The 26,143-nt window shown below is 43.2% G+C and overlaps 2 protein-coding genes and 1 long non-coding RNA gene across 3 annotated transcripts; all 3 read right to left on the bottom strand.

Moving 5' to 3' along the window:
* Positions 1-6,463: 6,463 nt before the first annotated feature.
* Positions 6,464-7,540, bottom strand: LOC124671443. The gene is made up of 7 exons (XM_047207813.1): positions 7,374-7,540; positions 7,222-7,281; positions 7,088-7,150; positions 6,917-7,000; positions 6,656-6,772; positions 6,524-6,570; positions 6,464-6,476 (listed from the first exon to the last, which is right to left on the bottom strand). The coding sequence occupies exons 1-7, from the start codon at positions 7,515-7,517 to the stop codon at positions 6,464-6,466; spliced, it is 528 nt and encodes a 175-aa protein (XP_047063769.1). The 5' UTR covers positions 7,518-7,540.
* A 13,698-nt stretch (positions 7,541-21,238) lies between these two features.
* LOC124671791 lies at positions 21,239-22,317 on the bottom strand. Its single transcript, XR_006992691.1, has 3 exons — positions 22,252-22,317; positions 21,823-21,915; positions 21,239-21,350 (listed from the first exon to the last, which is right to left on the bottom strand). It is a non-coding gene; the product is annotated as an uncharacterized LOC124671791 (long non-coding RNA).
* Positions 22,318-22,929: 612 nt separating this feature from the next.
* Positions 22,930-23,922, bottom strand: LOC124671442. The gene is made up of 3 exons (XM_047207812.1): positions 23,559-23,922; positions 23,349-23,422; positions 22,930-23,007 (listed from the first exon to the last, which is right to left on the bottom strand). The coding sequence occupies exons 1-3, from the start codon at positions 23,920-23,922 to the stop codon at positions 22,930-22,932; spliced, it is 516 nt and encodes a 171-aa protein (XP_047063768.1).
* Between the last annotated feature and the right edge of the window lie 2,221 nt (positions 23,923-26,143).

Here is a 26,143-nt window from a genome sequence, read left to right as displayed (position 1 = left end):
TAATTAACTCCATAACCTACAAGAGATTATGATCATAACCTACGACAAGAACTACACGGTGCACACACTGTCGCCTTTACACCATGCAGGAGGAATAGACTACTTTGATAACATCACATGAGTAGCACATAAACTAGTAGCGATACAAAGCTCATCATATAGATCTCAATCATGCAAAGCAATTCACGAGATCATTATATTGGAGTACAGAGAGAGAGATTAACCACATAGCTACAGGTACAGCCCTTAGCCTCGAGGGAGAACTACTCCCTCCTCATCATGGAGACAGCGATGGCGGTGAAGATGGCGGTGGTGTCGATGGAGAAGCCTTCCGGGGGCACTTCCCCGTCCCGGCGGCGTGCCGGAACAGAGACTCCTGTCCCCCAGATCTTGGCTTCGCGATGGCGGCGGCTCTGGAAGGTTTCTCGTACCGTGGCTTATTCGTATCGAAGATTTAGGTCAGGGAGGCTTAAATAGGCGAAGAGGCGGAGTCGTAGGGGTTACGGAGCCGCCACACAACAGGGGGCGCCCCCCCCTGGGCCGCGCCAGCCCCATGTGTGGGACCCCTGTGGCTCTCCTCTGGTGGCTCTCGGGTGTTCTGGAAGCTTCGTGGAATTCTAAGATGCTGGGCGTTGATTTCGTCCAATTCCGAGAATATTTCCTTACTAGGATTTCTGAAACCAAAAATAGCAGAAAACAGGAACTGGCACTTCGGCATCTTGTCAATAGGTTAGTTCCGAAAAATGCATCAAAATGATATAAAGTGTGAACAAAACATGTAGGTATTGTCATAAAACAAGCATGGAATATCAGAAATTATGGATACGTTTGAGACGTATCAAGCATCCCCAAGCTTAGTTCCTACTCGCCCTCGAGTAGGTAAACGATAACACAAATAATTTCTGAAGTGACATGCTACCAACATAACCTTGATCAACATTATTGTAAAGCATATGAGATGAATGGAGTGATCCGAAGCAAAAGATTGCTAACAAAGATAATGACTAAACAAATGAATCATATAGCAAAACTTTTCATGAATAGTACTTTCAAGACAAGTATCAACAAGACTTGCATAAGAGCTAACTCATAAGCAATAAATTCAAAGTAAAGGCATCGAAGCAACACAAAGGAAGATATAAGTTTCAGCAGGTTGCTTTCAACTTTCAACATACATATCTCATGGATAATTGTCAACACAGAGTAATATGATGAATGCAAATAAGCAAGTATGTAAGAATCAATGCACGGTTGAAACAAGTGTTTGCTTCTAAGATGGAAGGAAATGGGTAAAGCTGACTCAACAATAAAGTAAAAGATAGGCCCTTCGCAGAGGGAAGCGGGGATTAAATCATGTGCTAGAGCTTTTCAAGTTTTGAAATCATATAGAGAGCATAAAAGTAAAGTTTTGAGAGGTGTTTGTTGTTGTCAACGAATGGTAATGGGTACTCTAACTACCTTATCAACCGGACTTTCAAGAGCGGCTCCCATGAAGGACGTTATCTCTACCGGCAAGGTAGATCATCCCTCTTCTCTTTTGTTTACACATGTACTTTAGTTTTATTTATTAGATGACACTCCCCCAACCTTTGCTTACACAAGCCATGGCTAACCGAATCCTCGGGTGCCTTCCAACATTCACATACCATGGAGGAGTGTCTATTTGCAAATTTAAGTTGCTTACCGATAGATCGGGGCAAAACATGTGAAGAGAATTATTAATGCAAGTTAATTAATTGGGGTGGGAACCCCATTGCCAGCTCTTTTTGCAAAATTATTGGATAAGCGGATGAGCCACTAGTCCATTGTGAAAGTACTGTCGAAGTAAATGACAAGATCGAAAGATAAAACACCACATACTTCCTCATGAGCTATAAAACATTGACACAAATAAGAGATAATAGCTTTTGAATTGTTTAAAGGTAGCACATGAAGTATTTACTTGGAATGGCAGGAAATACCACATAGTAGGTAGATATGGTGGACACAAATGTCATGGGTTTTGGCTCAAGGTGTTTGGATGCACGAGAAGCATTTCCTCTCAGTACAAGGCTTTGGCTAGCAAGGTTGTTTGAAGCAAACACAAGTATGAACCGGTACAGCAAAACTTACATAAGAACATATTGCAAGCATTATAAGACTCCATACTGTCTTCCTTGTTGCTCAAACACTTTTACCAGAAAATATCTAGACCTTAGAGAGACCAATCATGCAAACCAAATTTCAACAAGCTCTAGAGTAGTTCTCCACTACTAGATTTAAACTACATGATGCAAGAGCTTAAACATGATCTATGAGAGCTCAAAACAATTGCCAAGTATCAAATTATTCAAGACCATATGAAGCATTTTCTGATTCCAACAAAATAACAACAAGTGAAGCGATCAACTTTCGCCCTTGAACATTAAAAGTAAGAATGAAGAACACTAGTGTTCATATGAAAAAGCGGAGCGTGTCTCTTGATGCGCGTAGATGTACACGTCCGTTGGGAACCCCAAGAGGAAGGTGTGATGCGCACAGCAGCAAGTTTTCCCTCAGAAAGAAACCAAGGTTATCGAACCAGTAGGAGCCAAGAAGCACGTGAAGGTTGTTGGTGGAGGAATGTAGTGCGGCGCAACACCAGGTGAAACCGGCGCCAACGTGGAACCTGAACAACACAATCAAAGTACTTTGCCCCAACGTAACTGGTGAGGTTGTCAATCTCACCGACTTGCTTGAAAACAAAGGATTAAGTGTATCGAGTGGAAGATGGTGTTTGTTTGCAAAGAACAGTAAAAACAATGATTGCAGTAGAATGTATTCAGATGTAAAAGAATGGACCGGGGTCCACAGTTCACTAGTGGTGTCTCTCCAATAAAATAACTAACATGTCTGGGTGAACAAATTACGGGCGGGCAATTGACAAATAAAGATTCAATACATATCAACGATGATTACTATGTGATTTAATCGGGGCATTACGACAAAGTACATAGACCGCTATCCAGCATGCATCTATGCCTAAATAATCCACCTTCAGGTTATCATCCGAACCCCTTCCAGTATTAAGTTGTAAACAACAGATAATTGCATTAAGTATGGTGCGTAATGTAATCAACACAAATATCCTTAGACAAAGCATCGATGTTTTATCCCTAGTAGCAACAAGCACATCCACAACCTTAGAACTTTCTGTCCATCGTCCCAGATTCAATAGAGGCATGAACCCACTATCGAGCATAATTACTCCCTCTTGGAGTTACAAGTATCAACTTGGCCAGAGCCTCTACTAGCAACGGAGAGCATGCAAGAACATAAACAACACATATATGATAGATTGATAATCAACTTGACATAATATTCTATATTCATCCCGCCAAACACAACATGTAGCATTACAAATAGATGATCTTGATCATGTTAGGCAGCTCACAAGATCTAAACAATGATAGCACAAGCGGAGAAGACAACCATCTAGCTACTGCTATGGACCCATAGTCCAAGGATGAACTACTCACGCATCAATCCGAAGGCGGGCATGATGATGTAGAGCCCCTCCGGTGATGATTCCCCTCTCCGGCAGAGGTGCCGGAGGCGATCTCCTGAATCCCCCGAGATGGGATTCGCGACGGCGGCGTCTCTGGAAGGTTTTCCGTATCGTGGCTCTCGGTACAGGGGGTTTCGCGACGAAGGCTATTTGTAGGCAGAAGGGTAGGTCAGGAGGTGACGCGAGGGGCCCAGACCACTGGGCCGCGCGGCCAGGGCCTGGGCCGCGCCGCCCTATGGTCTGGCCACCTCGTGGCCCCACTTCGTATCTCCCTCGGTCTTCTGGAAGCTTCGTGGAAAAATAGGACCCTGGGCGTTGATTTCGTCCAATTCCGAGAATATTTCCTTACTAGGATTTCTGAAACCAAAAACAGCAAAAAACAGCAACTGGCACGTCGGCATCTTGTTAATAGGTTAGTGCCGGAAAATGTATAATAATGTTGTAAGTATGTATAAAACATTCAAGTATTGTCATAAAAGTAGCATGGAACATAAGAAATTAAAGATACATTTGAGACGTATCATCTCTCTCCCACACATGAGCACGAATTTATTCAGAGAATGAAAATAATAAAACGAAAATAAAAGCACACAGACGCTCCAAGTAAAGTACATAAGATGTGACGGAATAAAAATATAGTTTCACTAGAAGTGACCTGATAAGTTGTCGATGAAGAAGGGGATGCCTTGGGCATCCCCAAGCTTAGATGCTTGAGTCTTCTTAAAATATGCAAGGATGAACCACCGGGTCATCCCCAAGCTTAGACCTTTTCACTTTTCTTGATCATAGTATATCATCCTCTTCTCTTGACCCTTGAAAACTTCATCCACACCAATCTTCAAGCAAACTCATTAGAGGGTTAGTGCATAATCAAAATTCACATGTTCAGAGGTGACACAATCATTCTTAACACTTCTGGACATTGCACAAAGCTTCTGAAAGTTAATGGAACAAAGAAACTCATTCAACATAGCAAAAGCGGCAATGCGAAATAAAAGGCAGAATCTGTCAAAACAGAACAGTTTGTAAAGACGAATTTTGCAGGGGCACTTAACTTGCTCAAACGGAAAAACTCAAAACTAATGAAAGTTGCGTACATATCTGAGGATCACGCACGTAAATTTTCAGATTTTTCTGAGTTACCTGCAGAGAGTTCTGCGCGAATTCGTGACAGACAGAAAATCTGTTTATGCGCAGTAATCCAAATCTAGCATCAACTTTACCATAGAGACTTTACTTGGCACAAAAATACATGAAACGAAAGATAAGGAGAGGTTGCCACAGTAGTAACAACTTCCAAGACACAACAAAACAGTAGCAAAATAAACACATGGGTTATCTCCCAAGTAGTTCTTTCTTTATAGCCATTAAGATGGGCTCAGCAATTTTAATGATGCTCTCGCGAGTAATAAGATTTGAAGCAAAAGAGAACATCAAGAAGCAAATTCAAAACACATTTAAGCCTAACCCACTTCCTATGAAAAGGAATCTTGTACACAAATAAATTCATGAAGAACAAAGTGGCAAGCATAGAAAAGCAACACAAGCGCAATTTCAAGATTCTCAACATAAAGAGGGGAAACTTAATATTATTAAGATGCATATAACCATGTTTCCCTCTCTCATAATAACTTTCAGTAGCATCATGAACAAACTCAACAATATAACTATCACATACAACATTCTTGTCATGAGCCACATGCAATAAATTATTACTCTCCACATAAGCATAATCAATTTTATTAGTTGTAGTGGGAGCAAATTCAACAAAGTAGCTATCATTCACTACGCCACGACAGAGATCTAGTAACACAGTCATGTGCTACTATAGCTTAGAAAAGGTGTTACTGACCCTCCTAGTAACACCTTTTTTATGTGTTCTTATATGTCGTGTTACTAGGTGTTTTCTTTGTAGCACATAAACAATTGTTCCTATAAGCACATAAAACTGTTACAAGCGTACCATAGTAACACAAGCTATATGTGTTACCTTAAGTTCTAGTAACATCTTTTTATGACAGTAGTAACACCCTTAGTAACATGTTTTTCTTGCTGTAGTAACACGGTTGGTAACACATATTACCAACTACTGTAACACAATTATTCAAGATTGGGGCGAGCCTATAGGGCCCTAGTAACACGGTTCACTATTAATAGTAACATGTTTTTCTATATATTGTAACATAGCTATTCTTGTTTGTCCCATACTTAGTAACATGTTTATCTAGTTGTAGTAACACCTCACGGTTAGTCACAATGTTTAATATGCATTGGTTTTCCTTATATGGTGCTTGTTTAGAATTCCTTACTTTCGCATTTTATTGATAAATTATTTCGTTAAACTTGTGTGTGAAAATGACAAGCATATACCATCCTGTGTAATAACAAAAGGATCATACATACAATGAGCAACACGTGCATATGAACTGCATTATGGAGATAAAACCAACGTGTTTCATGTCACTTCATAGCATTCATAACAATGAACACATAGACGATGCATATTTAAGAAAAACTACTACATTTCTCAACATACTAAGCTAACCTATAATACATGAAATACTTAATATCATCGTGACTATGCAAAAACACCAATCATGGCTGCTCCAATCGCCGTTCGATATTTCTCAGACCAATCCTACATATTTTCCATCTTCACTCCATGGTTAGACAACGCATCAATTTCAACTCTCAAGTCATCCACTGAACTTCTCAATCTGGAAAGAAAGTTACAGTTATATATGAAAATAAAAATATATCAAAATATTATAACAACAAAACTCTTGAAGGAACATACACATGCTGAAGGCCAAGCAATTGTTACTCCAGAGGAAAAAAGCATCACCGATTGTCAGACACTTCTCCCTTTATCTTACCAAGCGCTCATCTTCGCTAATAGGTTCATCAATTTGCACATGTGTAAATTGTCGGCCCAGCTCAACACCACCAACTAATGTTTTTGAATTACTGTCCAAAATAGTTGCATATGCCACATGCCTTTTATTTGGATATATTGAAGATTTCAAAATTACTGCATTACGAATCTACAGTAGGATCAAAGCCACCATTAATAAGAAAAAGACAAATAACCTGAGACATGGATGCAACATGAACATACTGTTCATTTACCTCTTCCGAAGGACGACATCTCTTCTTTGAGGACATATGGCTTGGAGTCTTGTTTTGAGTCATTTGTTTGTGCACTCTTCTCGAATTTTCATCCAGATTCTCACCGCTCTTTCTCATCTGCGAAGAAATAAAAATAAAAAGGTTGTAATGTTGAGATTCGAGAAGCTGAAGTTGACAATGCATTCTTTTAATTCCACAAACATTAGATATCATGATTTCTTAATAGATAACCAAGTAGATTTGTCAGCGAATAATCTTTACCTCCCCTTCTTCAGGAAAAGGAGGTGTTAGTGATGATTGTCCTTGATATGAGAATTCATTGCTACCCTCGCAGTCAGGATGATGCTTCCATACAATGAGAAAGTTAATAAAATAAGTTGCTCACTAAGCATACTTTCTCAGGTCCACCATAGATTGTAGTAATAAATGTACCTTTATTGTATATTTTGGTCTGCTCACTAAGCGTACTTGCTCAGGTCCACTAGCATGAACTCTCTACAAAAGTGCAATATTAAGGAAGAGAATTCAAAAGAAAACTAACACATGCCTGGTACATTAGCAAATACCTTTCTTCTATTTTGTGGTACTTCCAGCTGAGATTCATCATTGCCTTGGCGGAAATTGGCCTAAAGAATCAAAAAGTAGTTTCAGTACATTATTTATTTATGTGAATGTACAAAAATAAAATTAGCATTGCAATTTTTATAAGACCACATACTTCATCCTGGTTTCTAAATCCTTCAATAATTTGGTCTTGCTCTTCTATGCGTTGGTCCTGCTCTTCTATACGCCGCTTGAGCTTTGCTATTTCCTCCATAACATCACTCTCTCCGGCATGTGATGACCCGTTTGTTGTAGTCATATTGATGTTCTTGAGATAGCGTGGTAACCGTGTTACCCTCCAAAACCCACCGACGGGCAATGGCTGAGCAACACGAAGAGCCGGGAAGCTCCCAGGGCCGCTTAGTGGATCCCTGGCACCTCGCGTCGTCCCGCAAATCTTCTGGCCAACGTCCTGGCGGTTGCTAGGGCGTGCCACCTAACCTAGACCCGATCAGGAAGGTGTTAGTGCTTCGATTGTTCCTGCATGGTAGACACGTAAACATTAAATACGAGCCCTATCGGCTCTCAGGTTTCCCTAGCAGCTACGGAAGATGATGCAAACCACCCCTACGAGTGGCCTAAAAACCAACATAACGTCGATTCCCGGAACATCCCTCGCAGGGACGGTGAACAACATCTAGCGCACTACCGGATCCTCCGACCCCAGCGTAAGGCCTAACTATGCAGATATTAAACTAATCCTTGCGGAGGAAGGAGCAACTATAACGGATCGGATCTACTAAGTAACGAATAAGCAAGATGCTGTCCTTACGTGCGGATAGACGTAAGGGCAGCTAGAGTGTCGAGGGACGGCATCGCCACGCAGATATGCACGTGAAAGCATCAATGCAAGCCCCTAAACACCTAAGGATAAATAATCTTGCTCGCCATCAACAAGGCTTCGAGCACGAGCGGTACAAGGTTGGAATAAACGTATCTTGCCTAGATCGCTAGATGCGATCTAGGCAGCATGGTGCTACCAGGAGAAACCCTCGAAGAAAGGGGTGGCGATGCGCCTGATTTGTGTTGGTTGAACGATGATTGTCCTCCTTTTCAGATAACCCTAGATACATATTTATAGTCCAAGGGACTTTCTAATTGAGGCGTGCACCTAACCGTGCACGGGCCAGACTCTATCTCTTAATTCTAAATTACAATGCGATCTAATATGTTACAGATACATGGGCAGTTAGCCCAAACTCTTAGCGTGAGCCGCTTTAAAGACGCTCCACGTGTAATCTTCAAAGCCCATCTTCGCTTACGGCACACCTCCTGATTTGGCCAAAATCGGGTGGTAACACATGCCCCCCTGGTTTTGATAATGATAATTGCAAAACCATCTGCTTTCTTCGAAGGGTCATGTCGTGGCAGAGCAGAACCGTCGCAGTAAGCTTCATGATGACGTCTTGCCCTCTCAACTTCTACGCACGATTTGTGATTCTGGCACCACGTCCTCGGAAAGCTGCTTAGGCATTAAACCATATATTCCCCCTTTTATTTGGCCACATCGAACAGTTCTCCTCCTCATCCCCTTGCTCCAAACCAGCCGTCAGCCAAAAAACCCTCCTTCTTTGTAGCCATGCCTTCTCCTTCCTCTTCCCAATCCTCTTCCTCAAGCGAAGGAGAGCCGGAGGTCAATCAGATGGAAGCATACAACCGGCGCGCTCCCGAGCATTGGGATGAGCAAGAATTTGACTTCGACTTCGTGCCTGAAGGCCGACCCGAAGACCTCGTCTGGTCGGATGGTGACATGCCCCCGGTCGACGGGGAAGATGATCTTCGGTTCTTGATCGACGGAGAACTAGAGGCGGAGAGCGGCGAGCAACGACCCTCTCTTCCGGGGTAAATTCACTTCCTCCACCAAAGAGGAAGAAGAAGAAGAAGAGGACGACGAAGACGAAGACGCCTCCTCCGACACGAAGAAGGAACCAGAGGATGACAACCCCTCCGAGGAACCGCCGCCAAAACGCATTCGTGGATGGGCCTGGTCCAATGAGGAGGATGATGATGATGAGGAAGAGGCCTCCGCTGAAGGTCACGATGGCGACGACGAGGAGTCGTCGACAGTAGCGATGAGGGCCGCTACCCCAGCGACGACGAAGACGGCAACATCCCTTAGAGTAGGGATTTACTAGTATAAGACTAGCAGTAGCAATCTGTTCCCCTTCCGTTTGAGCAATCAGCTCTTCCTTGTAAGGAATCCCCTTTTTAATCAATGAAGATGGATAGATTCCTCCTTTTGAGGGCAACCAGCTCTTCCATGTAAGAAATCTGATTTATCAATGAAGAATTTCCCCCAATTTGACTTTGTCGATTTTCCTCAAATTGGTTTAGCCGATTCTCCCTCAACTGATTTTTAATGAGCCGATGTTAACGCATCGGTCCTACGTAACCCATCCTTCCACTCCTCAACTGACAACTTTAAGACATGGTAATCTTCAAGAATTCATCATTTGCTTGAAGAAAGTTGCGGCGAAGGATCAGCCGATGATATCCCAATCGGCTTCTAAAACAGAACATCCATCAGATCAGCTGCCCCCCGAGCCTCAGTCAAGGCGAGCCAGGTGGTGAGGATGCGCAGATCGAACAAAGGGCTTTGCAGGTAATTTGAGGCAGTCACTATGCAGAACCAGCCAAACTTGCCCCCATTGATCACCTTCCCTCCGCTGAAAACCGATGTTGTAGACGAAACACCAACAGCTTAACTGATGCTCCTGACAGTACTACTGAAACGGCACAAAGGGTTGGAAGTCCTCGAAGAGAATATCCAGGCACCAAACTCAGCTCATTGTTCACTCCTTCAAGGAAGCAGAAGACCTCACAACTGAATTGGTCGAAATTGTCGTCTTAAACACGCAGCCGGTAGATTTTGTGTAATCATACTAGAGTCGATGTCCAAGCATCGGCTGTGCTGAAGATTTTTTTGCATTCTCGATTTTTTATCAACCGATGGATCCCTGAATCGGCTCACCTGGGTACATTTTCGTGGTCTTGTACGCCTTGTATCTTCTCTGTGTATGCCCCCCCGATCTCCTTCGGTTCAATGATGCAGCCTAGAATTCCACGAGAAAAATGGCATTTCCGGGCGCCCAAACTGACGCTTCTGCCAGCACCGCTACACTTGAAGACTTGCAAACGAAGTTGGAGGTCCTCGCAGAGAAGACCTGAGTCACCAAATAGTAACTCGAAAACTACTTCATCAGGCGTCTTAAAACAGTCTGTACCCCTTGAGTCGATGGCCGTGCATCGGCTTTTAATCCTTAAGTCGATGTCTACGCATCGGCTGTGCTCAAATTTTTTGGATTTTCCATTTTTAAACCTTGAGCTGCTGGGCATTTGGCATGCATCCTCAGCTTCGTATCCTCGTGTCTCATCCATCTATGCTCAGCTTCGTATCCTCGTGTCTCATCCATCTATGTGCCCCCCGAGCCGATTCTGTCAAGTAATTGATGGCATCGGCTCTTCAGGCATCTGTTGGATCAATGTTGAACACAGCCAAAGTATGTTGAGGATAGTTTTGGCCGATTGCCAGAATCGGCCTCCTTTTTCGTTGCAATGCTTGACGATGGTTTGCAACTTCTTGGACTTCCACTGTAGCTACGTGACGTGTTGGAGATAAGATCCTTTGCTTTTCATTTTTTTGAGGGCCGATCGCCGGGATCGGCCTTGCCACGTATGTCCAATGTCTTGGACGTGCTACTCTGTCAGGACCACGGACACCATGTTTGTGTCAGCCGATGCCTGTGCATCGGCATCAGCCGATGCCTGTGCATCGGCTTTCGCCTGTTTTGGGCGCCATACTTTCTTTGGTGGGCGCGCTTTTGTCTCCAATGTTTGCTGGATTTTCACGGCCAGATCGGGCCGTGCTCTTCTCAACGTGTACAGGTGCGCATGCCTCGGCTTCTTCCGGGTTTCGCGGCCGTTGCACCCTACGCTTCGAGAATGGCTGAGTCCATCGGGGCACCACCTTGGTCGGTGATACCTATCTTCTTCTCCATCGACTCCTCAAAGTCTTCTTCTTGAGATGACTCGGCTCGTTTATTCCGAGGTGGGAGAGGTCCTAGGACGCTCGAACACGCGAAACTTCACTTGTCCTTTTCCTTTGCTTGTTTGCATTACGGGCAGTTCTCGATTGTTGGCAATCGGCTCATTCCTGAGTCCCAGCAATGTTTGAAGAAAGGACAGTCCCAGTGCCTATCCATGTCATCTTGCTCCTTTGACCTCCCTCTGGCGTGACGTTCGTACCCATCGTTGCTTCCATCATACTGACGATACCTCCTGCTTTCCGCATCCGACCGACGATATTTCTCATCGTCTTCATCGTAGCGTCGACGTCGGTCATACTGCTGCTCATATTTGTTGAGGAGATGCACTGATAATGGGCGTTGATACCGTATGCTTCTCACCTCCTCCTCGGTTAGGTACCGTCTATCGTCGTCTTGGGGCCGGTCGCATGGAACGGCCTCCTTTTTATCTTTGCCACGAGAGTGGCTGCTCTCTGCTTTGTCCACGCCATGGCGGATCACAAACCCTGCCATATTGACATCGAAAGAGAACACCGGCTCTCTTATGGAGTGGCTTAGGTCCACCATGTTGACGTCCGGAAACGGACGCATGTCTACCTTCATGGCAAGCTGTCCGAAAGTTAATCGGCCTGATTCTATCGCCATCTGAATTTGTGCGCGCAATACTTTGCAGATCGTTGGTGGCGTGCGTGAACGTATGATGCCATTTGCGGTATGGCCTTTTGTTCATCTCTGCGCCGTAGGGATCTTGTGGCCTTCGGGTAGCTTCAAGCTGTTTCTCTTTCGGTAGCGGATCGAAGATCCGTTCGGTTTTGGTCACGTCAAAGTCCAACCCTCTTGGAGGCCCTGGTGGATTCACCCATTTGCGGGACACGAGTGCATGGCGTCCGAGTCCATTCGGCTACCGCTACTTCACGATCTTCCGCGGAATCTTCATCTTCATCGGTATTGACCGGGCTGATCGCGCGTTTGAACTTGTCCTGGTACGATTCCGGATGGCGCTGTTCATATAAGGTCAGCCTCATCGACCAGGTGCGTCAACGAGTTGTACTCCACTTGGAACGTCGGATCTTTGAATGACGCTGCAAGGCTCTGCCACGGCCAGCTCGGCCGCCTCTTTCTCGATTAAATGAGCCGAATAGCATCGGTTCTTGACGGTTCGAAACGTTGGATGTACTCGAGAGCTGTCTCTCTCGCTCTCGCCGAACTCTGTGCTAGTTCGGCAATACCAGCTTCGGTAGCTTCGAATGGTATTGGGTGTGAAACGAGTTCCTCCAGCTGCTTCCATGATTGCACTTGAATTTGGCTGCAACGAGGTGTACCATCCAAACGCTGGACCGGTGAGGGATTGCGAGAAGAACCTCACCCGTAGCTGATCCGATGCTTGAAACCATGCCCAAGTCGGGCCAAGTATCGGCTCACGTGCTCGATGGAGCTTGACCCTTCGACCCACCGAATTTGTTGAAGTCCGAAGCCGGTACTTAGGCGGTAGTGGGATCAGGTTGAACTCATTGGGGTACGGCTTGGAATAGCCGATTATCTTCTTCTTCGGCAAGATGCCGAACTGATCTCTTAGGACTGCGCTGATCTGATCTGCGATGGAGGTGGTGGCAGCTGAGCTTTCTCGGACTCGGTGCGGTGGTATATTTGGCTAGCCACGCCGTTTCTCAGCTTCCGCTCCCAAACTCCCCGCTGCTGCGGTCCGTTCCTCCTGCCGGAACAATGGCTCCTCGCTCCGGCAATCCCTCCCGGCGGAGCCTGGATCGCCTCGCGTCCGGTTGTTGCAGTCCGGCACAAACGTGCACACGTATCCGTGCGGGATTTCCTTGGGCGGGTCATGTAAGAAGCTGATAGTCGCCCGGATCACCTCCAACTTTGTGGACAACGTATGCCGGTGAACCTTGTTGCTGTGGAGCTGCCATAGCGTACGGCAATGGTGGTCTGGTGTGGAGTTGCATCTCTCCCCGGTGAGTCTCTAGAACAGGTCCTGAAGGGGAGTACCGACGCTCCATGATCTCTTGCACCACACGGAGCGCAACGCGCTCCAAAGTGTTCACCAGGCTCTCAGAGTGCCGATGCAGTGAATGGGCCACCACGTAGTTGATTTCCTGTCGCAGGGCTCTGGTACGTTCATCTAAAGGGAGAGACAGATCTACCCCTTCGAGGACGCCTTGTGGCGTGAATCCTTTGAACCTGATACCGTGCGAACGGGTCTTCTCAAAGGAGCCGATGAGTTCGGCTTCAACGATGGCCTTCAGCTCATCGTACTTCTTCTTATGATCAGGAGGAAGATCCTCGTATGTGATCTGTTCCTCCGCCATCTCGGATGCCGATGTTGACGTGGATGTTGCAGAAGGTTGTCCCACCGGGCGTGCCAGAATGTGTTACCCTCCAAAACCCACCGACGGGCAATGGCTGAGCAACACGAAGAGCCGGGAAGCTCCCAGGGCCGCTTAGTGGATCCCTGGCACCTCGCGTCGTCCCGCCAATCTTCTGGCCAACGTCCTGGCGGTTGCTAGGGCGTGCCACCTGACCTAGACCCGATCAGGAAGGTGTTAGTGCTTCGATTGTTCCTGCATGGTAGAACACGTAAACATTAAATACGAGCCCTATCGGCTCTCGGGTTTCCATGTGGATCGGCTCAAGGAGCCGATCGCCCCATGTTTCACGTTGGATTTACAATGGCATGGGGATCCCTGCTTGATCGGGACAAAGCTAAAACGATCCACGACAGTTTAGGGTTTTCACCGCATAACCGGAACGTCCTACGTGTGATCGGGCCTAGCAGCTACGGAAGATGATGCAAACCACCCCTACGAGAGGCTGATGTCTACGGGTGCTTCTATTCTTGTAGACAGTGTTGGGCCTCCAAGAGCAGAGGTTTGTAGAACAGCAGCAAGTTTCCCTTAAGTGGATTACCCAAGGTTTATCGAACTCGGGGAGGAAGAGGTCAAAGATATCCCTCTCATGCAACCTCGTAACCACAAAGCAAGAAGTCTCTTGTGTCCCCAACACACCTAATAGGTGCACTAGTTCGGCGAAGAGATAGTGAAATACGAGTGGTATGAATAAATATGAGCGGTAGCAACGGTGCCGGAAAATAGCTTGATGGCGTGTAGTTGATGGTGGTAGTATTGCTAGCAGATAGTTACGCGATAAAACGAGTAAACAAACAAGCGATAGCAGTATTTAGGAACAAGGCCTAGGGATTACACTTTCACTAGTGGACACTCTCAACATTGATCACATAACAGAATAGATAAATGCATACTCTACACTCTTGTTGGATGATGAACACATTGCGTAGGATTACACGAACCCTCAATGCCGGAGTTAACAAGCTCCACAATTGATGTTCATATTTTAGTAACCTTATAGTGTAAGATAGATCAAAAGACTAAACCAAGTACTAACATAGCATGCACACTGTCACCTTCATGCATATGTAGGAGGAATAGATCACATCAATATTATCATAGCAATAGTTAACTTCGCAATCTACAAGAGATCATGATCATAGCATAAACCAAGTACTAACACGGTGCACACACTGTCACCTTTACACACGTGCAGGAGGAATAAAACTACTTTAATAACATTGCTAGAGTAGCACATAGATAAATTGTGATACAAACTCGTATGAATCTCAATCATGTAAGGCAGCTCATGAGATTATTGTATTGAAGTACATAGGAGAGATAAGAACCACATAGCTACCGGTACAGCCCCGAGCCTCGATGGAGAACTACTCCCTCCTCATGGGAGCAGCAGCGGTGATGAAGATGGTGGTGGAGATGGCAGCGGTGTCGATGGAGAAGCCTTCCGGGGCACTTCCCCGCTCCGGCGGGTGCCGGAACAGAGACTCCTGTCCCCCGGATCTTGGCTTCGCGATGGCGGCGGCTCCGGAAGGTTTCGCGTACCGTGGCTTCCTCCGTAAGGGTTTTCGATGCGGGGGCTTTAAATAGGCGAAAGGGCAGCCTCGGAGGGGCACCAGGGTGCCCTCACCACCAGGTGGCGCGGCCAGGCCTGGGCCCGCGCCCAGGTGTGGTGTGGGGCCCCCCTGGCCCATCTCTGGCCCCTCTTCGGTGATCTGGAAGCTTCCGGGAAAAATAGGAACCTGGGCGTTGATTTCGTCCAATTCGAGAATATTTCGTTACTAGGATTTCGAAACCAAAAACGACAGAAAACGGGAACTGGCACTTCGGCATCTTGTTAATAGGTTAGTTCCAGAAAATGCACGAATATGACATAAAATGTGCATAAAACATGTAGGTATCATCAATAAAGTGGCATGGAACATAAGAAATTATCGATACGTCGGAGACGTATCATCATCCCCAACTTAGTTCTGCTCGTCCCGAGCAGGTAAAATGATAACAAAGATAATTTCTTAAGTGACATGCCATCATAACCTTGATCATATTGTAAACATATGTAATGAATGCAGCGATCAAAACAATGGTAATGACATGAGTAAACAACTGAATCATAAAGCAATGACTTTTCATGAATATCACTTTCAAGACATGCATCAATAAGTCTTGCATAAGAGTTAACTCATAAAGCAATAATTCAAAGTAGAGGCATTGAAGCAACACAATAGAAGATTAAGCTTCAGCGGTTGCTTTCAACTTATAACATGTATATCTCATGGATAATTGTCAACATAGAGTAATATAACAAATGCAATAAGCAAGTATGTAAGAATCAATGCACAGTTCACACAAGTGTTTGCTTCTTGAGGTGGAGAAAGATAGGTGAACTGACTCAACAATAAAAGTAAAAGAAAGGTCCTTCAAAGAGGAAAGCATCGATTGCTATATTTGTGCTAGAGCTTTTATTTTGAAAACATCAAGAGAGTATAAAAGTAAAGTTTTGAGAGGTGTTTGTTGTTGTCAACAAATGGTAGTGGGCACTCTAACCCCCTTGCCAGACAAACCTTCAAAGAGCGGCTCCCATTTTATTTTATTTTTGGGTGGCACTCCTTCCAACCTTTCTTTCACAAACCATGGCTAACCGAATCCTCGGGTGCCTGACAACAATCTCATACCATGAAGGAGTGCCTTTTTATTTTAGTTTTATTATGATGACACTCCTCCCCACCTTTGCTTTCTCAAGCCATGGCTAACCGAATCCTTCGGGTGCCGTCCAACAATCACATACCATGGAGGAGTGTCTATTTTTGTTAATTAATTTGGGACTGGGAATCCCATTGCCGACTCTTTTAGCAAAATTATTGGATAAGCGGATGAAGTCACTAGTCCATTGGTGAAAGTTGCCCAACAAGATTGAAAGATAAACACCACATACTTCCTCATGAGCTATAAAACATTGACACAAATAAGAGGTAATAACTTTTGAATTGTTAAAGATAGCACTCAAGCAATTTACTTTGGAATGGCGTGAAAATACCATGTAGTAGGTAGGTATGGTGGACACAAATGGCATAGTGGTTGGCTCAAGGATTTTGGATGCATGAGAAGTATTCCCTCTCGATACAAGGTTTAGGCTAGCAAGGTTTATTTGGAACAAACACAAGGATGAACCGGTGCAGCAAAACTCACATAAAAGACATATTGTAAACATTATAAGACTTTACACCGTCTTCCTTGTTGTTCAAAACTCAATACTAGAAATTATCTAGACTTTAGAGAGACCAAATATGCAAACCAAATTTTAGCAAGCTCTATGTATTTCTTCATTAATAGGTGCAAAGTATATGATGCAAGAGCTTAAACATGAGCACAACAATTGCCAAGTATCACATTATCCAAGACATTTTACCAATTACTACATGTAGCATTTTCCAATTCCAACCATATAACAATTTAACGAAGAGGAAACTTCGCCATGAATAGTATGAGCTAAGAACACATGTGTTCATACGAACCAGCGGAGCGTGTCTCTCTCCCACACAAGGATGAACTTATTCAGAGAACTAAGATAACAAAACAAAAATAAAAATAAAAGCACACAGACGCTCCAAGTAAAGTACATAAGATGTGACTGAATAAAAATATAGTTTCAGGAGAAAGAACCTGATACTTTGTCGATGAAGAAGGGGATGCCTTGGGCATCCCCAAGCTTAGACGCTTGAGTCTTCTTAGAATATGCAGGGGTGAACCACGGGGGCATCCCCAAGCTTAGAGCTTTCACTCCTCTTGATCATAGTATATCATACTCCTCTCTTGACCCTTGAAAACTTCATTCACATCAAACTTCAAGCAAACTCATTAGAGGGTTAGTGCATAATCAAAAATTCACATGTTCAGAGGTGACACAAACATTCTTTTCACTTCTGGACATTGCATAAAGCTACTGGACATTAATGGATCAAAGAAATGAATCCAACATAGCAAAAGAGGCAATGCGAAATAAAAGGCAGAATCTGTCAAAAACAGAACAGTCCGTAAAGACGAATTTTAAGATGGCACCAGACTTGCTCAAATGGAAAAACTCAAAACTAATGAAAGTTGCGTACATATCTGAGGATCACGCTCGTAAATTGGCAGATTTTTTCGAATTTTCCACAGAAGCCTGTGCCCAGATTCGTGACAGACAGCAATGCTGTTTCTGCGCAGCGATCCCAAATATAACATCAACTTTAACATAGAAACTTTACTTGGCACAAAAACATGATAAGGAGAGGTTGCTACAGTAGTAAACAACTTCCAAGACACAAATATAAAACAAAGTACTGTAGTAAAAAAAACACATGGGTTATCTCCCAAGAAGTTCTTTTTTATAGCCATTAAGATGGGCTCAGCAGTTTTAATGATGCACTCGCAAGAAATAGAAGTTGAAGCAAAAGAGAGCATCAAGAGGCAAATTCAAAACACATTTAAGTCTAACATGCTTCCTATGCATAGGAATCTTGTAAATAAACAAGTTCATGAAGAGCAAAGTAACAAGCATAGGAAGATAAAACAAGTGTAGCTTCAAAAATTTCAGCACATAGAGAGGTGTTTTAGTAACATGAAAATGTTTACAACCATATTTTCCTCTCTCATAATAACTTTCAGTAGCAACATGAGCAAACTCAACATTATAACTATCACATAAAGCATTCTTATCATGAGTCTCATGCATAAAATAATTACTACTCCCAACATAAGCATAGTCATTCTTATTAATTGTAGTGGGAGCAAATTCAAGAAAGTAGCTATCAAATATAGGAGGTATATTGTAATCATAATCAAATTTATCCTCCATAACAGGTGGTAACAAAAGACTACTATCATTATAGTCATCATAAATGGGAGGCAAAGTATCATCAAAGTAAATTTTCTCCTCAATGCTTGGGGGACTAAAAATATCATGCTCATCAAAACCAGCTTCCCCAAGCTTAGAATTTTCCATAGCATTAGCAACAATAGTGTTCAAAGAATTCATATTAATATGTTCCATGGGTTTTTTAATTTTTGCATCAAACCATCCATGTCTTAAATCAGGAAATAGAATAAAAAGGTCATTGTTGTTCATTATGCCTAACTAGTGTAAACAAGAAACCAAATGTCGCAATTGCAGAGTCTAAAGGAAATAGCTTCGAGTACACACACAATGGCGCCAGAAAAGTACTGTTACCTGGAACCGAAGTATGAGTGCCTTTTACCTTTCTTCCCCGGCAACGGCGCCAGAAAAGTGCTTGATGTCTACGGGTGCTTCTATTCTTATAGACAGTGTTGGGCCTCCAAGAGCAGAGGTTTGTAGAACAGCAGCAAGTTTCCCTTAAGTGGATTACCCAAGGTTTATCGAACTCAGGGAGGAAGAGGTCAAAGATATCCCTCTCATGCAACCCCGCAACCACAAAGCAAGAAGTCTCTTGTGTCCCCAACACACCTAATAGGTGCACTAGTTCGGCGAAGAGATAGTGAAATACGGGTGGTATGAATAAATATGAGCGAGTAGCAACGGTGCCGGAAAATAGCTTGCTGGCGTGTAGTTGATGGTGGTAGTATTGCAACGAGTAGTTACGCGGTAAAACAGGTAAACAAACAGCGATAGCAGATATTTAGGAACAAGGCCTAGGGATTACACTTTCACTAGTGGACACTCTCAACATTGATCACATAACGGAATAGATAAATGCATACTCTACACTCTTGTTGGATGATGAACACATTGCGTAGGATTACACGAACCCTCAATGCCGGAGTTAACAAGCTCCACAATTAATGTTCATATTTTAGTAACCTTATAGTGTAAGATAGATCAAAAGACTAAACCAAGTACTAACATAGCATGCACACTTGTCACCTTCATGCATATGTAGGAGGAATAGATCACATCAATATTATCATAGCAATAGTTAACTTCGCAATCTACAAGAGATCATGATCATAGCATAAACCAAGTACTAACACGGTGCACACCTTGTCACCTTTACACACGTGCGGGGAGGAATAAAACTACTTTAATAACATTGCTAGAGTAGCACATAGATAAATTGTGATACAAACTCGTATGAATCTCAATCATGTAAGGCAGCTCATGAGATTATTGTATTGAAGTACATAGGAGAGATATGAACCACATAGCTACCGGTACAGCCCCGAGCCTCGATGGAGAACTACTCCCTCCTCATGGGAGCGACGGCGGTGATGAAGATGGCGGTGGAGATGGCAGCGGTGTCGATGGAGAAGCCTTCCGGGGGCACTTCCCCTGCTCCGGCAGGGTGCCGGAACAGAGACTCCTGTCCCCCAGATCTTGGCTTCGCGATGGCGGCGGCTCTGGAAGGTTTCGCGTACCGTGGCTTCCTCTGTAAGGGTTTTCGATGCAGGGGCTTTAAATAGGCGAAAGGGCAGCCTCGGAGGGGCACCAGGGTGCCCTCACCACCAGGTGGCGCGGCCAGGCCTGGGCCCGCGCCCAGGTGTGGTGTGGGGCCCCCCTGGCCCATCTCTGGCCCCTCTTCGGTGATCTGGAAGCTTCGGGAAAAATAGGAACCTCGGGCGTTGATTTCGTCCAATTCCGAGAATATTTCGTTACTAGGATTTCCGAAACCAAAAACAGCGAGAAAACAGGAACGGCACTTCGGCATCTTGTTAATAGGTTAGTTCCAGAAAATGCACGAATATGACATAAAATGTGCATAAAACATGTAGGTATCATCAATAAAGTGGCATGGAACATAAGAAATTATCGATACGTCGGAGACGTATCAGAGGCCTAAAAACCAACATAACGTCGATTCCCGGAACATCCCTCGCAGGGACGGTGAACAACATCTAGCGCACTACCGGATCCTCCGACCCCAGCGTAAGGCCTAACTATGCAGATATTAAACTAATCCTTGCGGAGCAAGGAGCAACTATAACGGATCGGATCTACTAAGTAACGAATAAGCAAGATGCTGCCCTTACGTATGGATAGACGTAAGGGCAGCTAGGTGTCGAGGGACGGCATCGCCACGCGAGATATGCACGTGAAAGCATCAATGCAAGCCCCTAAACACCTAAGGATAAATAGTACTGCTCGCCATCAACAAGGCTTCAGCACGAAGCGGTACAAGGTTGACGAATAAACGTATCTTGCCTAGATCGCTAGATGCGATCTAGGCAGCATGGTGCTTACCCGGGAGAAACCCTCGAAGAAAGGGGTGGCGATGCGCCTGATTTGTGTTGGTTGAACGATGATTGTCCTCCTTTTCCGATAACCCTAGATACATATTTATAGTCCAAGGGACTTTCTAATTGAGGCGTGCACCTAACCGTGCACGGGCCAGACTCTATCTCTTAATTCTAAATTACAATGCGATCTAATATGTTACAGATACATGGGCAGTTAGCCCAAACTCTTAGCGTGAGCCGCTTCAAAGACGCTCCACGTGTAATCTTCAAAGCCCATCTTCGCTTACGGCACACCTCCTGATTTGGCCAAAATCGGGTGGTAACAAACCGACCATAAACTTGGTTAGGCACTCGAAGCAAACCCATGCCATGCACTTGTCCAGGATTTTCTTCCCCCAAAATTGTATGTAAGGCATCACCTTTCCATGCAACTTTTCCATGGTCACTCTGTGCTAGCTCTGGTTCATTATGTATTAGCTTTTCCAAGTCAGCCAAGTCAGCCTGTAAAAGAATAATAAGGCAAAGGCATACGCTACTTATTAGATTCAATGTTAACTTGATATTGTGCAATAATTTAACTTATATTAGCCTTTTTGGAACATGGGAGCATATGATCCCTTTATTTTGAAATTCATCTTACACAAATTTTGAATTTCAAAAAAATTGGAACGAAAAATTCGCACGTACATCTTCACGTGCTACACGCTCACAAAGTTGTTTCATAAAAAATAGACTTGTCATGTGACGTGTGTAAAAAGACAAAACTCAGTGCTAAAAATAATGTTTTTTACAAGATAAATTTTCTCTTTTTTACATAGACCACAAAAATATTAATTTTTCATGAAACTTGACGAATGCTCATATATTATGGAGATGTACACATAGAATTTTTTGTCAAATTTTTCGACAACTCGAAATATAATTTTTTGGTATAGGGAGCATACGCACCCGGGAGCCCAATTGAATTTCCGACCACATGTTTATTTCTTTCTTCATCTTTTTTTTTATGAGTCGCTAAATAAACCTTCGCTCTATGTGGTTGTTTCTTTTCAGGATCTTCTTGTCGCTGCAAAACAAGTAGAAAAATATTAAAAGTGATGGGGAAAACTATTACATCATTAAAGATACGGAATATAAGTCTGTTCATATTGATCAATTGAGAAGAATGGCTGAGATCTGACATATGTTCAAATCTAACTAATATACATGGATACAAAAAGTTCTAAAGTCAATACAATTAGATTGATCACGGCTCAGAATATTTTCTTGAGTTTAGCAAAGAATTGGCAGTAAAAGCTAGAAACGGCACTATCCAGTTTAACTTGTAAGTAGTGTGTCCCTTAGGCGTAATTGGCAAGGCATTGTCCCAGATGTATGACATGTAAAAAACAAGATTACTCACAAGGTCCTCAGCCCAACGAGCATAACTCTTTGTACCAGCTGTATGAGATGTTTTCACAGATGCTCGACTAATTTTGTTCTTCTCACTAGCCGCTTCGTTAAGATAAAAACATTATGACAATGCAGTACTTAACAACACCACACAGTCCACTAAAAAATGATCGAAAGCTTACCCTTCCTTTTTTGGATTTCCAATAGTTGACAAGTTCACGCCATTGGTCGCTGTCCACATATTCTGGACAAAGCTTATACAGAGCTTTTCTTTTTTTCTTTGCATTAAAGAATTCTTTCTTAAGACCAGCCTTGAATTTTCTCCAATCTCGTCCGATAGTTTTTAATATCCACTTATCACATTTAGCAGGATACAAGAACTTTGTCTGGATTTTAAGAAATAATGAATAAATGTAATCAGCTAGGTCACCATTGTATTTATACTAGAGCACACGTAGGGAAGTAAAATAGTATGGTAGATAATATAACTCTATTTTTCTTCTCGTGTTATATTGGAATACCTGTACACACTGAAGTATTGTGTCAGCCCCACCATCCTTCTTGACATTACGCCAATCCTTTTTGTCAAGTGGACAATAGCCCCCAAGTCTAGCTATTGTGCCAATAAACTTCCCTAGGACTCCACCTTCGTCCCCAATAGGCTGGCCAAGATTATTACATTTTACAACTATGCGTGCGCCATCTGGCATGTTCCAAACAGCTGGCAGGGAATGTACTCCACGTTTGTCAAAAGCTTTACCATCACCTGGCATTTTGGTTTACATTAGTATTAATTAAATAAGGAAACAAATCACCCTAAGTACGTCAAAAGCATCGAACAAGTAAGGAAAGTTAGCCTACTAATGAATTGATCAAGAGCATGAATCTATGATGACAAATTCCATTCTCGGGTGTGATTGTGTGCATTCAGATTAATTAGAAAAAATGGATAAATGTATACAGAGCTAGGCGGGTTAATTAAGTGGAAGCTAACTTAATTAGTATCATACCATTATCGAGATTGTCATCTCGCTCAGTAAGATGATCCTCGTTATCTTCCAATTCATGTGTCTCAAGCAGCTCACGTGATGACCAGAGATTGCTCACTATTGGCGAAGTCTCCATTGGCGTGCGAGCACGGCTCTGAACCACATTAAATCTTTTTGATTTACGCACCATTGCTGCAATTAATTCATACAACATTTACCCGTTAATTACAAGTATAGATACAAAAGTGATCTAGGCTAAACATGAAAATAGACTGCAAGCTAAACTCTACAGAAACAAAGTAGTAGTTGAGCTTAAGTTTGTAATTACTTTGTGACTTGCTCGTCCTAGTTTGTGTTGCTCGTTCAGGGAAGGCATCCTCCTCCTCAAAGCTTGTAATGGGTCCATCATCCTCACCCTGAGGTTCCGATGGAGCAACATCAATGTTGGCCATCTCCTTATACACGTACAACTGTACCCTCTTCTCCTTATTGTGCTCAGTTATCATTTTCCTCACATGAGTGTCGTTATCGATGTGTACTAGATGGCCCTTGCCGCGAGGGTATTTCTTCCTGTAGTAGAGGTAATCAATCCCCGAGAAGCCAACACCTTCAATCAATTTGACCAAGTCATAAAAGGAGATATTGCTCCTGTCCATTGATGCTTCAAGAAAATTTTGGGTCTTAAAAGTCATGACTGTCATATTCTAATCCAACAACTTCTGCCACTTGCTCTACGATATATACTCCCAGATAATGTTACTTCTGTGCTGTTTGATCTATTCGGATATTTTAGAGAAGTGAGTGCAAAAGTTCTTTATATTGAAGATCTCGAGAAATTGGAGGAGAGAATTATAATGACGTTATGTCGTATGGAAATGATATTCCCGCCAGGATTTTTTACTGTTATGGTGCATTTGGTTATTCATCTAGCAACTGAGGCAAAAATAGGTGGTCCAGTTTGCTACCGTTCGATGTGGTTTACGGAAAGGTATGCTAGCTTCTCATAATGGGGATGCATTTGCTATACGTGTAGAAAAATATTATTTAACTAATTTCTTCCTTTTGTTTTTTTTGTTTATGTAGGTACCTAGGTAAGCTGAAATCAAATGTTCGCAATAAAGCTCATCCCGAAGGATCTATAGCTGAAGCATATTTGGCAGATGAGTGCATGACATTCTGTTCAAGATATATTGTTGGTTTTGAGACCAAACATAACTTGACTTCACGGAACGATGATAGTGAGGAGTTGGTTGGGCATTGTGACGTTACACGAAGATCAACTTTATTTCCTCATGCTGGAAACCCACTTGGAAAGTCCGGGAATTTTGTTTTAAGGGGTCTAGATAAAGTACAAGCTCACAGATATGTATTGTTCAATTGTTCTGATGTGAACTCATACCTTAGGTAATCCTTTAGCTTCTAGATTATTAATAAGTAGCTTTTCCTACCTAATTAGACATTTTTTGCAAATTACTCTGCAGAGCTCATGCTGATGAGATCACGCACAGACGCAATGTAAACCTAGATACTATCGAGAGGACCCCGGAATGAGAAGTTCCACGAATGGTTCCGAGCTCATGTAAGTGCCATATTACGCATGCTCTACATGTACCACTACATTTATTTCCAATATGCTTCTAAGTGCCATATTCTGCATGCTCTACATGTACCACTACATTGATTTCCAATATGCTTCTAAATATGCGGATCAAGAAATTGGAGGAGGAAAATGGCATCAATAGTATTAAAAATGATATTAGATGGCTGGCCCGGGCCCAGTTCATGCGAGCAAGAAGATATCGTGCTTTCAACTCCCGAGGCTTTCGTTTTAGGCCTAAACGCTTGGATAAAAAAACACGAATAGTGGAGTCATGGTAGCTGCAAAAACATCTCGATATTCTACAACGAGGGAATGCAAATTCAGTTTTACGTGACGTGACGTACTATGGGAGGATAATTGATATTATTGAGATGAACTATTACTGGGCAATTTTCGGTGGTGTTGTTTAAATGTGAATGGGTTGATGTATTTTACGAAGAAGGAATACGAGAAAGACAAGTACGGTTTCACACTTGTCAACTTCTCACGTCTGATACACAAAGGAGATAAAATTGAGCACGAGCCTTTTATTTTCCCTAACCAGGCAGATCAAGTGTTCTATGTGGAAGATGAACATAACCCAGGTTGGTCCGTCGTAATGAAGCAGCCGAAGCCTAGAGATGTGTATGACATTTCCATTGAAAGGGCTGCGACACGGAAATGGAGCCATTCCATGTTTCACACCTTGGGGAGATGTTTAAAAGAAAAACAATGACAAACATTGGGTTAGAACAGGACGTCGAGGGGACATTAGTGGATGCTAATATTGCTTCAAGCAAGGAAGAAGGTCATAACCATGAAGGTATGTGCTACGGACCATGAAGGCTAGATGCAGAATACCTATAGTAGAATTATGTCCTTTTGCTTCCTTCCAACATTATACATGAGCCTTTTAGCACTCGTGCCATTTATAGTAGCGCTATATCCACTGTGTATCTTTTCTCTTTGACATAATTTATTTTCTTGAGTTTTCCACTATAATATGGTATGTGCATGATAGCTAAGCTGATGCGGGTTGTCACGTAACAATTATCGCTGCGAGCTCCATTTGTTACGTTATTTCCTTCCCTTCGGTTTGTATTGTCTAGCTACAATGACTAGATACATAAGTCCCATTGGCTTGTAGATTGTTATGTTTGGGCTGCAAGGTAGCGATAGTTGACATTCTTGTAGTCAACGCACTATGTGAATTCACTTGGTACAGGATTTAAATTGAAGCTAAAAGTTCTAATTCGTTTTCAATTCTTCTACACGGGTTGTGATGAAGAAGCAAAAACCTAATTCTAAGAAGAGGAAGCAAAAGGTCATTTCCC

This window comes from Lolium rigidum, chromosome 7, assembly GCF_022539505.1.
Source record: "Lolium rigidum isolate FL_2022 chromosome 7, APGP_CSIRO_Lrig_0.1, whole genome shotgun sequence".
Lineage (NCBI taxonomy): Eukaryota > Viridiplantae > Streptophyta > Magnoliopsida > Poales > Poaceae > Lolium > Lolium rigidum.
The sequence above is the reverse complement of the archived record's forward strand: the minus strand, read 5'-3'. Positions and strand labels throughout refer to the sequence as shown.

Excerpts from the sequence above, each read along its gene's own strand:
- LOC124671442 (XM_047207812.1), bottom strand. The coding sequence starts at position 23,922 with ATGACTTTTAAGACCCAAAATTTTCTTGAAGCATCAATGGACAGGAGC. Across the intron at positions 23,423-23,558 it reads TAGGACGAGCAAGTCACAAA|CAATGGTGCGTAAATCAAAA; the intron begins GTAATTACAAAC and ends AATTAATTGCAG. Across the intron at positions 23,008-23,348 it reads CAATGGAGACTTCGCCAATA|GTGATGGTAAAGCTTTTGAC; the intron begins GTGAGCAATCTC and ends CCAAAATGCCAG.
- LOC124671443 (XM_047207813.1), bottom strand. The coding sequence starts at position 7,517 with ATGACTACAACAAACGGGTCATCACATGCCGGAGAGAGTGATGTTATG. Across the intron at positions 7,151-7,221 it reads TACCACAAAATAGAAGAAAG|AGAGTTCATGCTAGTGGACC; the intron begins GTATTTGCTAAT and ends GCACTTTTGTAG. Across the intron at positions 6,773-6,916 it reads CTTTTCCTGAAGAAGGGGAG|ATGAGAAAGAGCGGTGAGAA; the intron begins GTAAAGATTATT and ends ATTTCTTCGCAG.